This window comes from Penicillium citrinum (assembly GCF_028827155.1).
Source record: "Penicillium citrinum strain IBT 23319 chromosome Unknown utg000008l:1.0-2707905.0:1.0-2709502.0, whole genome shotgun sequence".
NCBI classification, from domain to species: domain Eukaryota; kingdom Fungi; phylum Ascomycota; class Eurotiomycetes; order Eurotiales; family Aspergillaceae; genus Penicillium; species Penicillium citrinum.
The window spans coordinates 77,417-92,087 of NW_026622693.1; the positions used below are offsets into that span (position 1 = coordinate 77,417).

At 47.7% G+C, this 14,671-nt stretch overlaps 6 protein-coding genes across 6 annotated transcripts; 4 read left to right on the plus strand and 2 right to left on the minus strand.

Annotated features, from left to right (window-relative positions):
* Nucleotides 1-1,233: 1,233 nt before the first annotated feature.
* Nucleotides 1,234-1,710, minus strand: N7469_008458 (uncharacterized protein; the record flags this gene model as incomplete). Its single annotated transcript, XM_056647376.1, has 2 exons — nucleotides 1,234-1,635; nucleotides 1,702-1,710. 2 exons carry the CDS (start codon nucleotides 1,708-1,710, stop codon nucleotides 1,234-1,236), a joined length of 411 nt encoding a protein of 136 aa, XP_056497141.1.
* Nucleotides 1,711-2,283: 573 nt separating this feature from the next.
* Nucleotides 2,284-4,195, plus strand: N7469_008459 (FMN-dependent alpha-hydroxy acid dehydrogenase; the record flags this gene model as incomplete). Its single annotated transcript, XM_056647377.1, has 5 exons — nucleotides 2,284-2,311; nucleotides 2,413-2,471; nucleotides 2,560-3,802; nucleotides 3,866-3,962; nucleotides 4,000-4,195. 5 exons carry the CDS (start codon nucleotides 2,284-2,286, stop codon nucleotides 4,193-4,195), a joined length of 1,623 nt encoding a protein of 540 aa, XP_056497142.1.
* Nucleotides 4,174-6,427, minus strand: N7469_008460 (putative ABC transporter; the record flags this gene model as incomplete). Its single annotated transcript, XM_056647378.1, has 3 exons — nucleotides 4,174-5,639; nucleotides 5,705-6,354; nucleotides 6,423-6,427. 3 exons carry the CDS (start codon nucleotides 6,425-6,427, stop codon nucleotides 4,174-4,176), a joined length of 2,121 nt encoding a protein of 706 aa, XP_056497143.1.
* A 2,545-nt stretch (nucleotides 6,428-8,972) lies between these two features.
* N7469_008461 (fatty acyl-CoA reductase) lies at nucleotides 8,973-10,250 on the plus strand (the record flags this gene model as incomplete). Its single annotated transcript, XM_056647379.1, has 1 exon — nucleotides 8,973-10,250. The coding sequence occupies one exon, from the start codon at nucleotides 8,973-8,975 to the stop codon at nucleotides 10,248-10,250; it is 1,278 nt and encodes a 425-aa protein (XP_056497144.1).
* A 292-nt stretch (nucleotides 10,251-10,542) lies between these two features.
* Nucleotides 10,543-11,664, plus strand: N7469_008462 (hydroxyacyl-thioester dehydratase HTD2; the record flags this gene model as incomplete). The annotated part of the gene is made up of 2 exons (XM_056647380.1): nucleotides 10,543-11,099; nucleotides 11,163-11,664. 2 exons carry the CDS (start codon nucleotides 10,543-10,545, stop codon nucleotides 11,662-11,664), a joined length of 1,059 nt encoding a protein of 352 aa, XP_056497145.1.
* Nucleotides 11,665-13,084: 1,420 nt separating this feature from the next.
* On the plus strand, nucleotides 13,085-14,574 carry N7469_008463 (FAD-binding oxidoreductase; the record flags this gene model as incomplete). Its single annotated transcript, XM_056647381.1, has 3 exons — nucleotides 13,085-13,513; nucleotides 13,570-13,693; nucleotides 13,751-14,574. The coding sequence occupies 3 exons, from the start codon at nucleotides 13,085-13,087 to the stop codon at nucleotides 14,572-14,574; spliced, it is 1,377 nt and encodes a 458-aa protein (XP_056497146.1).
* Between the last annotated feature and the right edge of the window lie 97 nt (nucleotides 14,575-14,671).

The window sequence follows — 14,671 nt, forward strand, 5'->3', positions numbered from 1 at the left end:
CAAGAAATTGCGGGGGCTCCGCGGGGCGAAGGCGGTCTGCGAGGTTTCCGCCTTTTTTGTAGCGATGAAAACGGACAACCAGAGGGTAATGATATAGAATTGAGGATGAAGATGGATAAAACGACCATGATCACATAGTGAGAACTTGCTTCATTGGGACTGTTCAGAGGAAATGCGTTGTAGGTGGCAGATAAACAGTCTAGCCCGCGCATACCGGCCACGAAAGTCGTCCATACAATTCAAATATATGAAGAGGTTGAATGTGCCATAGAAAGAGTGAAGCCATTTGTATGATGGCCCCAGAATATGAGTGGCAGGACGGATATCTCCGTGCAAATGGTGACCAACTCGCTAATCTTCTGTCAACTAGAGCAAGGAGATCTCAGTTACTGGGATATTTGGCTCTATCTTCAGAACTACTTCAATCAGTATTTAATTAATCTGGGCTTGGAAGACCTCGAGTCATTGGGGACGCGGAATGGCCGAACTCACACTTTGTGTGTAACATCCATCACTCCCATCCGCTGATACTGCATCTCCATTATGGGGCTATCCAAGGGCAGACTAGTTAAATACTGGTTAGAGTAGTAATGAAGATTTGAAGACAAATATTCCGGTAACTGGGGTCTCCTTGGCCCCTGCAATTTCCGAAAAGAAACCGGCCAGCTCTTGTGCCCGGGGAGCGGGTAAATCGAATTCAGGACGTCCCCGTGGATTAGGCACAATTCGGGTGGAAGCAGTCCCATGCAGTTCGAGAAAGTCAGGCTCTTCTAAGAAAGTCTGTACAGTCCGGAGGACCCCCACTAAAGGATTGTGGTCACGAATCCAGGCGCCCAAATGGTCTAAGATTGAGCTTCCGGTGGCTGCCATATTAGGGTTGGCATTCATACGGACGTCATTCACTTCGTCTGCAGACTCAAGCAACTGTGCGGTGGCTGTGCTAGTCCAGAGTGTACTGGATGAGCTAGCTGCGAATGGAAAGCGCGATTGTGGTGGTCAGTTGGAATTCTTTTCCCCCTGATGGGATGGGGCTGCGCCGGAAAGTTGCACGGAAAGGTGCATGGCCGGTGATAGGCTGACGGCGGAAGTTTAGCTCAGAGAAGATAAAGCTTCATGCCATCAAAGTGTAACGCTGGAGCAGAGTAGGGTTTCTGCAGCATTCTTCGGTGGTTCGTTTGAGTGCTGTTGTAGGTGTAAATACCTTCTACCAGTTCGATTCGAATCTGCTGGCGACTAGGTACCCAAATTCAGGGTCAAGCCAATCAAACAGACATAGGCGGCAATACTCAGTGCTGTCAAGATAAGGACTGCATTCCCACTAGTGCGAAACTTATGACGATGAATTCCATCCTCACCCAATTCCGAGAAGAATTGTCGATTTCCTTGGGAGCGACGGAAGAGTCCAATTATGAGCACGCCGGTGCCATAAATGGCAAACAAAGCTCCGATACTATAGAACTCGGCGGTGAAGATCTTCAGGACCACGAGGGCAAAAGAAAACTGAGAGAGCGCGGTTCTCACATAAGCTCCTTCAAACGTGCGCTGTGCAGCCCGCACCTCAACGATCTCATCGGACGTGAGAACCGCGGAACGGGCGCGGTGCATACGCAGATGGTATCGATCTGCCGCACGTCGCTATCAACAGTCAGCATATTTGATCAATGAAATTATGAATAGAAAGAGAGCGGGGAGAGAGAATACCTCAAACATGACGGAGTTTCGAGATTGTCGAGGAAGTCAAGTGATTGTCATTTGAACGGAATGAGCAACCCAATTGCGGAGGGCTTGGCGGAAGGGAACGAAAATGCGGGGCGGCAGAACTGTTTCTCCGGGCACATGAAAAATGGTAGTGCCCGATATCTCAGGCGTCAGTTTTGATACCTCCTCTCCTCCTCTTTTCTGTATAATTTTAATCACCATCATCCATCATTACGGGTACTCCGTAGTTCCTCACTGATCCAACTGGGAGACGAATTCCGACCCCCACGCCCCAGTCTGCAACATCCACACGATGACTGCCCCCAATCGTAACTCGTGTGAAAATTCCCCCCCACGAGGCTCCACCATTTCCCCACCAATGACACCATCCGAGATTCCAATTTCTCACGGCTATCGAACTTGCCCAACACAGCAGAGGCCGTCTCCCCACGCTCCGCACGGCCTGGTCACCGAAAAGGCCCTTCTTCAAAAGTGAACACTCCTCTTCCTGTTGTGATTTTTACAGATTCCACTCATCTTGGAACTGACTCAAGGGGGGTTCCATACAAGCCCCTTCCCGTGACAATGGCCAAAGTCTTTGATGCTGCTGAGGGTACGTCAATTCGATACCTTTCCTTCTCACTCTGCCACGTCCAAAAGCACTTGTTTGTCTTGCTCCCCCGCATGGCCCATACTAATATGAGGAAATTGAAGTTGCCAAACACAACACACGCGAGAGTTGCTGGGTCATTCTCTACGGCAAAGTCTACGATGTATGATACATTTCTCCCCTGTTATATTCTCTCAGTTTGACCTCCTTTCACTACAGCAAGAAAATACTGATCGGACTGTTCGTACTAGGTCACCGACTTTCTTTCTAGTCACCCTGGAGGTGCGAAAATTATCTTAAAATTGGCGGGTACCGATGCGACAGAGGAATATGACCCTATCCATCCTCCGGGGATTCTGGAGGAAGAGCTCAAACCAGAGGCTTGTCTAGGAACCGTTGACGCGAACACTATGCCTAAGCAAGAATCCACCCCCGAGACGTCAGAGCCGGCACAGGGCCCTCCGCCTGTCGAAACTCTTCTTAACCTGGATGAGATTGAAGAAGTGGCTACAAAACAAGTAAGCCAGAAAGCATGGGCCTACTACTCTTCTGCTTCAGACGACAAATTCTCGAAGCATTTCAACAATCGAATCTACCAATCTATACTTCTACGTCCACGTGTCTTTATAGATTGTTCGCGATGCGAATTGGACACGACAATCCTTGGCCACAAGGTCGGCCTACCTTTCTTCATCGCCCCTGCTGCCATGGCCCGCTTAGGTCACCCTGCAGGTGAGGCTGGAATGGCCGAGGCTTGTCGTAGTTTTGGCGCAATGCAAATTATCTCAAATAACGCCTCGATGACTCCAGAGCAGATCGTCAAGGATGCCGCCCCCGACCAAGTCTTTGGATGGCAGCTATATGTCCAGATTGACCGCAAGAAGAGTGAGGCAATGCTGGCTCGCATAAACAAACTCAAGGCCATCAAGTTCATTGTTCTTACACTTGACGCCCCTGTTCCTGGAAAGCGAGAGGATGACGAGCGCAATAGCATGGCTGGTGCAGCTGCACCGGTACCGAGTGGCGTGAAGGCGGCAGAGCGCACATCTGATGACACCCCTGATGTTTCCGGAGGCTCTGGTGGCGTTGGGCAACAATTGTTCGCGGGCACTGATCCATCTTTGCGCTGGCAGGACACTTTACCGTGGCTAGCACAACACACTGATCTCCCTATCGTGCTAAAGGGCCTCCAAACCCACGAAGACGCATACCTTGCATCATTGCATACCCCACAGGTAAAGGGAATCATCCTTTCCAACCATGGCGGACGAGCTTTAGATACCGCACCCCCGGCGGTACACACCCTACTTGAAATTCGAAAATACTGCCCCGAAGTGCTCGACAAGCTCGAGGTATACGTGGATGGTGGCATCCGCCGTGGCACCGATATAGTTAAGGCTCTTTGCCTTGGGGCCAAGGCAGTAGGCCTGGGCCGCGCTGCCCTTTGGGGTCTTGCTGCTGGTGGGGTTGATGGTGTTCGTCGGACATTGCAAAGTGAGTAATCTAGCACTTCTACTAAACCAAGGGGTATTTGCTGACATCACATTCCCTTCGTAGTTCTGGCTGACGAAAGTAAAACCTGCATGCGTTTGTTAGGTGTGGAAAATGTTGACTCACTTGGTCCTCAGCATGTAAGCTCCTCCCCTTCTGCAAGGTGTTTCCAAGCTAATAATTTCTTCTCTCCCTCTTAGATCAACACACGGATGGCTGAGCAGCAAATCTACGATGGCCCATCTGGCTTGGATTCTTTGCGGCAAGCGTTCAAAGCGAGACTATAATGGCTATTTGTGGACCTTGGCGAATGTAGATATCCCTGCATCTGTACAATTTATTATATTTCTATTGTCCATTGATCTGGATATCGTTTATACTGAAAAGTACTCGTAGGTTGAGAGATCCGGATGAGACTCCTGTGCTTTACGGCGATAGCTGCGCCTAGCAGCCTGTTTAAATTCATTGGGTGGAGACCAAGCCAAGCCCCAGATAGTGGGATCGCTGAGGTTGCTGGTGGCTTTGAGCATACCGAATCGAAAATCGATAGGGTCAGCAGAGGGATCAGTCGGTTCGGACGGTAGACGCATGTAATATCGCACAGAGTCCGGGATCTCTTCTTTGACATGACTGATCAAAACCAAAGCCTGGTCATCGGAAAGGCCATGGTGACGAACATTCTGCGCCGTCCCGGTTGTTTGGCCTTGATCCAAGAAACGGAGACACTTATCACGCTGCGAAGCTGTCAGGCCGGAAAAGGGCTCGTCGAGAATGACAATATCAGGCCTATGGATAAGCGCCCGCAGGAAAAGTACAATTCGCTGTTGGGCAGTCGATAGTTGACCGAACAATACATGGTCGGCATACTCGACATCGAAATCATCAGGGACATAAGGAGGGCTGCTAGACCGGCTGTTGGTAGAAAATTTGGGGAAGAGATCTGAATCAGCAATTTGGGGAGGCTGGCTTGGTGCATTGGCTGCATTTGGATCCAACTCGGACTTGAACTCTCGCAAAGCGGCTGTGATATCTAGATCACGCTCGTAATCGAGCTTCGGTCGCGACAAGAATGTCTCTGCAAAGGCCGATTCAAGGGCAGCACGAACCGACAATTGCCGGGGGAAGAAGGCGTGAATCTCAGGAGAAGAATGGCCCAGTCGGGATTGCAACTCGAAGATCGAGATTCCCGGCTGGCCGAGCTCGGGAAGCCGAGAGCGTCCGAACAATCTGATGGGCTGAGAGTACGTCTGAGGGTGATCGGAAGTAATTAATGACAAGAGTGTCGTCTTACCAGATCCATTGGCACCGAGAATCGCCCAACGCTGGCCCCGCCGAACGCGCCAGTGTAAGCCCTGCTTTGTCTCCTTGTCAACCGTTTGCTCCCAGTCACCAAGAACCACCTTATCGCCGTATTGGACCCGAACTCCATCCATTTCAATGAGAGGTTCGCCCCCCATAGGCGCTTCGCGAGTCTTCAGTCGAGTTGGAGCTTGGTGATTGGCGGTAAAGTCTCGAAGCAGCTCCTTGTCAAGAATCCCTATTTTGATGTTCTTTTGCGCTCGAAGCTTAATAGCTTCTTCTTCGGGAGCAAATTTTCTATTCTTATTTGAGGCCTTATTTGGGTTTGCGAGGCGGTTCCAGACCTGCAGAATTTGGTTCATCTCTGCTCGAGTCCCTTGTTCCACAACCTGGTGGGTGTTTCCAACTACCATCACATGAGTGATCCAATCTGGTATTGTATCCTGCGGACGCAGGGCGAGAACAAGTCGCGGCGAAGATTTCTCGGCCAAACGAAGAAGCAGTCCAGAGATACTACGTACTGTGGCCGGATCAAGTCCCACTATATGATCGTTAGTTTTCTTCCAAGGCTTGGGTTGGAGCTGTTACAAAAGGTAAAAGACATACTGAAGGGCTCGTCAAGCAGCAAAAGCTCAGGCTTCTTCAAAAGCGCCTTTGCGATACGCGCACGTCGCGTTTGGCCATTGCTAAGATTCGCAACAGGCATGTCCAGCAACGCGCCCAAGCGAAGATCCTCGATGACCTCTTCAAGCAATTTCTCATCACGGATTGTTCCCTTCTCCTCTCCTTCCATGGGATTTAGAGATGTCTGGCCCCGCAGAAACTGCCTCACTGTCCAATCGGTCTCTTCGCGATGACTTTCATAGCGAGCACTCAGATAAGCCCCACGGGTGCCGCCAATGGCTCCGGAGCCCTCGCCACTGAAACCAATATATTGAATAGCATTACCAACAAAGCGCAGCTGTCGATCTTTCTCTGCGATTTCATCCGTCAAAAGGTAAGGATATGAACGTGCGGAGGGCGGAATGGAGATATGCTGTCCTCGAAGAATATCAAGTAGGTCGGTCCGTCCCGATGGACCGATGATAGCCCAGTGCTGTAAGCCATTCCCTTCTGGATTCGGCTTCGCAGGGAGATTGAAGTTCAAATTCGGGAACAATGGTGGGTTCGTCGCGGCATCACTTTTATCCTCGTGCGGGTATTGACGGTAGAAAGTGCCATTCTGGATGCGCACGAGTGGGACCGAGGAGTTCCACCTTGAAGTGAAATAAATTCGACTCGAGCGCAGAGGGCGCGCCCAGGGGGGGGTGTACGCAGTCGTAACAACATCAGCGTAGGTGAGAATGAAAGATGAGGTCCGTCATTTGCGGCGAAGAATATGGGGAAGCAGAGAGTCAGGTGACTCCGGAGTTGGACGCGACCTCCCCGAAGTATACAAACGGTCTACATAGCCTAATTGGACAATTCATTAACTATTTACTTGATTAACTAGTCACAGCTTACTTAATAGAAACTACATCAAGGAATGATATGAATTGGATAATCAACTCATATTTGGAAAGTGAACTAGTGATGACTGCGTAGAGTAGCGGATAAACAGCAAACACCTTGAAGATACACACGAGTACGACAGAACTGATCAAACTCTATGTATAAATGTTTGGAAAGCAATAAGTAAACGCAAGGTATGCGAAAATATAAACTAGTAGTTTAATTCGCCTCTGGTGCGGAATCAATTCATTATATCTTGGGTGGATCCAATATATAATCCCTCAAGCACGGGCATTAGTCAAAGCGGGAGTTAACTAAATATCCTTCACTAGCATTTCTTTCAACCCATTTTAAGTTGGAAGTTAGTAACACTTCAAGGGACAATTTGTCCGATACATTTTTCTGGGCGAATCATTACTCACAAGACTTCTTAAATTCTCACTTTAATCACACATGTGGTTGGCAGGATAAGTGTCCTGCATAGTAGAACCCCCCCAGATATCCTCGCCAAGTGCCGCTTCCATGCTACATCGTCATACAGAGTGCCGAAGTGTCTGTCAGTCCATCCCACGCATCGTCCAGAGCCTTGTAACTGGTTTTGTCTTCAGCGGTGGTATCGCAATTTTCATCTCCCCGCCGATGTAGTAATAGTGAACGCTCACTACGTTGGAGTCTGTCAAGGTACCAGAAACGACGCCTGCATAGTTTTGGTTGTAGTTTTGCCCATATCCTTGAATACCAATGCCTTCTTATATATCGAGGAGTTCGGCCAAAAGCTGACTCGCCATATTTCCGAAGGCTATTCAGTTGATTGATGCTGGTATGCAATTTGTGATCCAACTTCGGCTTTCGATACAAGTCTTCGTGTTTCATCAACATATTCCCGAAATTCCATCGCTGCTTGAAATATAAAACCACATTTCATGGGACCCAAAAACGTCATGCTCTAAGGACCCTTGTTTTGTTTTTCTGAGCTAAAAGCCGACCAAAAGTTCGTCTACAGGATTATGGAATCAAGCGGCCAAGGCCAAGAGCAACTTATGGTTCCTTCAACGGGATGTGGCTTTCTAACCCCCCCAACGTTCAGAGCTTGGTCAAGGTCCACACAATTTCACGCCCAGCTAGCTTAGTTGCATGTCTTCTGTATACACTTAAGAACGGTCGTTCTCGTAGGTACTCGATATGGCCAGCTCAACAATTTCCTCGATTTCCACATCGTCTAGATAAGAAACTATACGCATATGTATAACACGAAGGGAGCGATTCAATTTCATTATCGAAGTAGTAGGCTTATCCTGAAACGGGTTTCGTTCCACCGATAGATAGATCTGCACTTACCTACTAGGTAAATACTAGGCTCGGGACTGAAACTTCGATTCCTAGGAATAGAAATCCTACTAGTATTGTCAGCTTTGAATCAAACATTCCCGGGATAGCATGCTATGAATATCAATACATTTCTCAAACATTCTGCGTTTGATGAACTAGTAATTCGTTAGGTTTCTCTCGCATATACTACGCTTTTTTTAGAAAGCCCGGGGAAATGATATACAACTACTCTAAATGTACCATACCGCAGAAGCTATTCATAGTTGATTACTTAATTCTCTTGAACCCCTCCTGAGTCTCAAGACCAGGATTTCATGAATTATTGCCTGCTGGATAAGGAGTATCAGAGCTTGGTTCTGACTGACAAGCGCTAATTTTGAAGTCTCATTTTAGAATTTAAGCCATGTTTACTCGCCGGTGGTAGATGGTCAAAGTTTCTTCGGCCCCATGTAACTATTGTAGATGAGACATCCTGTCTATGTTGAGATTATCACGCAATGCATACAGTAGGTAGGTTCTTTTGTGCAGTCGCTTACGTCGGAATTATCTCTCTTACTCATTATTATTTTCCATTTGTAGAGAAATGTCTTCTCTCACATGCAGGCTCAACCATGAAATCTTGAATCTTTAGGGTTGTACATGTACAACCTCAAGCTTTTTCGTCTCTGCTACGACTATCAGTGGGTAGCAGAGTGGCCGACCACGCCTCAATGGAGACTCTCGAGAGTGCTGATACATGCAATTGCCTATGAAACTCTTCCTCTACTGCTGGAGCCTCGGCTACACATGTCTTTTCGGATTTTGGGTCTCTCGCTGGACCAACACGAGCTCGTCCATCTATCATCCTGAATAGAGAAAAAAAAATCCAATGTAGCCATTTCCGGGCCACACGAAGACTAATTAAACTATTCGAGGCATGGCTAAAGTGACATTACATGTAGTCTGTCCTACCAAGTTTTGCTCAACTTCTATGAATGTAAAAAGAGTATGATGCACAGTATATAATGAACGTAGTTTAGAAGAAAATATAGATTAAATAGCTCCCAAGTCTACAATGTCATCATTGCTGAGCTCAACACCTGCTTCCATAGCGAATTCGCAAAAGGATGTCATTCTCTACGAGGGATATAGCAAAATGTTCGAGGCACATACCGTCTTTTTGACGGGGAGTACAGGATCTCTCGGAGGGTGTCTTCTATACAAACTGGCCGTTCAGCTGCCCACTCGCAAGATATTCGCTCTAATCCGAGGCGAAGCCACGCAGGCAATTCAAAAATGGACAAAAGCAATGCCAAACCAAGTCCAGGCCATCCTAGCTTCACGCAGAGTGCAAATTATCAGTGGGGATATGCGCGAAGCGGATTTTGGCCTCAACCATGAAGTGCTTGAGCAGTTACGCGATCAAGTCACGCTTGTAATTCACACTGCAGCGAAGATCAGCCTCGAGGCTAGCCTTGTCGATGCCTTTGAGAACAACTGTTTACCGGCATTGGAACTTGCCCGGATTGCTTCACGCTTTCGCCGACTCAAGCTTCTCATTCAGCTATCAACGGCCTACGTTAATAGCTTTCTACCTGATGGACCAGTACTCGAGCGACAATATCCCTTGTCCTCCTCATCTACCGACAGTGAAAATGATCCGGAAGAGGAACTTGCATCGATACTCACTTTCAATCAGTCGCCAGTTGCCGATCGGTTTTCTTCACCCTATGCGCAGGCCAAATATCTGATGGAACAACTGTTACTCCAACGGTTCCCCACGCTACCCATCTTGCTCGTTCGGCCTACAGTCTTTGGGCAAGCCCTTCGAGACCCATTTCCCCTCTATGGAATTGAAGATTCAACGCCGATGAATAAATTCTTTCAGTACTTCCTGGCCGATCGTGGAGCCACGCAAGTCTGGCATTCTGCCGCGGGTTACAAGACCGGCGCTAATATCATCGACGAGATCCCTGTTGATTTTGTAGCCAATGCATGTCTAGTTCATGCTGCTGCACACACCATGGGAATTGTTCATATTGGGGCGCAACTTTATGAGCCATTTACCTTTGATGCCTTCTTGGATATGGCTTTGACCAACGCACCGCCATCCATTCGACGTGATCTGCCCAAGGTCATCTTCACGGAGGATCACGATGCACCACAATGTTTCCTAGCAGAGTTAGTACGAGTTGCCTCGCGTCACTGGCTGTTTGACTGTGGTCGATCGTATTGGTTGAAACAATTAGGAGGCCCATTGAGTCTTCAGCAATGTAAACCACAGGTAGACGAGGTAAATTATCAGCGTCTCCAGCAGGTTTACAGTCGACTTGAGAGAAGAGCAAGACTGTAGATGTTCAAGCTACAAGTTACTTCTAAATTCACCAGTTCAGTGATTCCAGTGGTAGAATACATTATTCTTGTAATATCAAACTCCGAGCTTGGAGTATTTCCTTGGATATTGAAGTATACAGCCGACTCGGCTATAGTACCAATTGCTAGGTACCCAATTTATATTGAACTGTTCCTCTTCAACATTTCGAAGTTTCTACTTATTGTCTCCTCCTCATCTTCTCTATTTATTTCCCCTATTGATTTCCTTCAAATAATAAGTTATCAAAGTCTAAATTCATTGTCTATTCAAAATGTTTCCACGGCGTCCTCAACTCGCACGACGCGCTTTTCTCGCCGTCCGCTTTTCCTCCGCAACTTCGCAACTTTCAACTTCTTCCATCGCCGACTCGTTTCTCTCCCGATTTCAGTCTTTGGGCCCTCAAATTAGCTCGCAGATCCTCGATGCTAACCAGTTGCAACTTCTAACGCTTACCTTGAATCGTCCCTCGTTGTTCCCTACTGCCCCTACACTTACTGCATCGCATAATACGCCGGTCCCTCCGGGCTACCACCTCGTCTACTTCACACCGGGTTTCCTAGAGACCGAACTCGGCGCCGATGGAACTGATACCTCTTATAATCCCGAATCACCATTCACTCGCCGAATGTGGGCTGGGGGTGAAGTGAGCTGGCCACGCGATGCCCACGGTCAACCAAACCCACTGCGCGTCGGTCAACAAGTAACCGAGACAACGCGTGTATTGAGTGCCGAAGCCAAAGTTGTCAAAAAGACAGGCGAGGATATGATTGTTGTCGGAGTTGAGAAAGAATTTGCCAATGAGAATGGCATTTCGGTAGTGGACCGCAGGTATGGTGATGCCTCTGCAATCCGGTGTTGATTTCAATTCATTAACGTGTCTTCAAATCTCAGGAACTGGGTGTTTCGCAAAGCACTCCCTACTCCATCAATCTCGTCAAACCCAAATCCTTCATCCTTACCACCCTCTACCTCGCACTTGGCTCTACCAATTTCTTCATCGACCATCATCACACAAGATAAGACGCATACGCGCACTCTCCGCCAAACTCCCGTTACCCTCTTCCGCTTCTCTGCACTCACCTTCAACCCGCACAAGATTCATTACTCCTTACCGTGGGCACGCGAGGTGGAGGGTCACCGCGATGTCGTTGTCCACGGACCATTGAATCTCATCTCGATTCTAGATCTATGGCGAGATATTCAAGGGAAGAAAGGGTCTGTTGAGGATAGTTCCATTCTAGCCCCTCAGAGCATCTCATACCGGGCCACCAGCCCATTATATGCTGGTGATGAGTACCGCGTAGTACTTCAAGAGGGGGAAATGGGTGTATCGCATGTACAGATTATGGGCCCAGGAGATGCAGTGGCTATGAAAGCTGAGATCCGTTCTTGATTGAAGGTGTGGTAGATATTACTATCTCATTAACGCCGTGACAGCCTGTAGCTATGAGGCTAAAAGGCCCAGTATATTTTTTCAAAGTTCTTCCATAGGATGAGTCTAGTCCACAAATCTGAGAGGAGCGGCACTCTCGCTACATGTAAAGTCTTCTACTGCAAGACTAAAGCTTCAATATCATCAGCAATCGAAATGACTTATGATCATGATATCATTTGAGATGCCCATACGATCTTCCAGTTGACTTTGGGTTTTTAGTCTCTTCCAGTATGAAATGAATTGTTTAATCAACTTGAAGTTATGGAGAGTCATGGTTGCCGGCATTATGATATTGGTCCACATCAATGAATATACTATACGGAATTCCAGGGACCAGTATCGATTTAACAAATTAATCACTTGAAGCAAGCACAGTAATAGTATCACAATAAAGGGAGCTCGAAGACTCTTGATCTTTGAATATCTCCACGCCCGAGCTATACGTTGACCGCCATCAAACGCTTTGATTGTGAAGCTCTGAGGCAAAAGGTGCGATGCAATGCACTAACATTCACACAAGCATTTCTCGACGTATTTCAACTTCCGAGGCAGTGAAACTCAATGACTTCGGATTCATCTCGAGGCTACTTCAAGTTGTTCAGCGGAATATTGTGCGTTTAATGGTAGTGATGCCCTTGGGCTCGTGGATATCAACTGCAAGTCACCTACTTCCAATCCGTTGAATGTGGCCGAATCTAAAAGCGAATGCGACAAATCTAAGAAAGCAGCGAAATGCTGTGTTCTTCCCCTTGTGAGTTATAAATCATCACACCCATCCGGCCACTTTTCTCGTTCCGGACTAGATCTAATATCCTTTTCGCCTTTAGGCCTCACAAGACGTACTATGCCAAGATGCTGTTTAAGCGGAACTTGCCATTCTGTTTGGCATGAGGTTAGGCATCGGCAGAATCCATCTAACCCTACCCAGCCCATTGTGGGTTTGGCGTCCAATCATTGAATCTATCGTGGATCTGGGGGTGGAAGCCAGGGATCATAAATCCACAATGGAAATTCAATGGGGTTCTACTAGGCTAGTGTGCATTTGGTGCTAAGTATACACTAGCACATGGCTGCAGCTTAATTCGTAATGCCTTTATCGGATAAGTGGACAGTTCTGTGATCGACAAGTGATTGTCACTCCACATATTTCTTAATCTCTTTAGGATTCACCTTGGTGTATTCTAGTGGATTGGTAAATGCGGGGGCTCAAAATGATCTGATCTTGCGGGGTATACTTCGTATTTCCATAGAGGTTTTCTCGGGATGTGGACATCTGCGCCTTTCACCCTTGAGGCAGAACTGGAAAAAAAAATATAAGACTATAGCTAACTACCCGACGTCAGATCTTTATCTTGCATTCCCCAAAAGAATATCAGCTATGCATATCATTTGGAAAGACTCGGCAGATGCTGCGGCATACGAAGACGCCCGTGTAGGGCGTGTGTTTAACCATCGTCGACCCGAGCGATTTCCATTAGCTATCGTTAAGGCGACGTCTGAGAAAGATATCATTTCTGCCGTGAAACTATCTGCGAAGCACAACTGTCGAGTAGCGGTTCGCTCCGGGGGTCACTCTTGGGCAGCATGGAGTGTTCGGGACAACTCTATCCTTATCGATCTCGGCAATTATAAGAAAGTCGAAGTGGATGCCGAGAGTCGCATTGCGTATGTCTCTCCAAGTATGACAGGCAGAGAGCTCAATACAGCCTTGATTAAAGATCATGGGCTTATGTTCCCCGGTGGCCATTGTCCGGATGTTGGACTGGGAGGCTTCCTGCTGCAAGGAGGTATGGGATGGAATTGTAAAGTAAGCAGATATCCTTATATCTCAATAAAACGTATGAACACATCTAAAAATCTCAGAATTGGGGCTGGGCCTGCGAAAGAGTTCAAGCAGTCGATGTGGTGACTGCTGATGGTGATTTGCTTCACTGCAATTCCTCCCAAAATCAGGATCTGTATTGGGCAGCTCGTGGGGCTGGACCAGGTAAGTGCCTCTTCAGATGGAACAAAAAGTATGCAAATCGAGAGCTGACTATGAAAGGATTCCCCGGAGTTGTTACAAAGTTCCATCTTAATCTGAAGCCCTACCCCAAAGGAGGGTTTCGATCGTCAGGCTATATTTATCCAATAAACCTCTATCGCGATGTGTTCAACTGGATCATATCCATATCCCCTTCGTTCGACGAAGACACGGAGATCGCGGTGGTCTCCCACTACCCCGAAGGAGAAGATGAAATCAAGTTGTTCGTCCTATTTGTCACGATGAAGGATAAGTCCGAAGAGGCAGAAAGAGCCCTGAGACCGGCTCAAGAATCCCGACCAGCAGGGACATCGAGCGAATGGTTCTGCCAGGAGGACAGTCTCGAAAACCAATATAACGATCAGGCAAATGCAAATCCCGAAAAGCATCGCTATTGTGCTGACAATGCGTATATTGACAATAATGCTGATGTGCCGGGCGTTTTGGAAGAGGCTTTTACCACACTTCCCCATCGCAAATCCTTTGCATTATGGTATGCGATGAATCCTTGTAGCCGACGCCAATTACCGGACATGGCCTTGAGTATGCAGTCAGATCATTACTTCGCGTTGTATACGATATGGGAGGAACAGTCCGATGACACTCGTTGCCGGGAATGGGTGAAGAATATCATGGCAAAGGTTGAACAGCAATCAGTCGGTGCATATCTGGGAGACTCGGATTTTCAGATCCGACGAACAAAGTTTTGGGCAGGTCAAAATGCCAAACGACTGATGAATATCCGGAGACAGCGAGATCCCCAAGGTAGGATTTGTGGATACCTCGATCAGCAGGACGAGTCTGGTGTAGATGGCCTAGAGAATGTGCATGAGTGGGAGGTGTGACATACCACTTCTCGTCTTCGTCGATACAAGAACAAAAAAACAAACTGCTAGGGTTTCAGGATACCCCGAGTGTTGAAGCTCTCAAGAGACTCTCTTG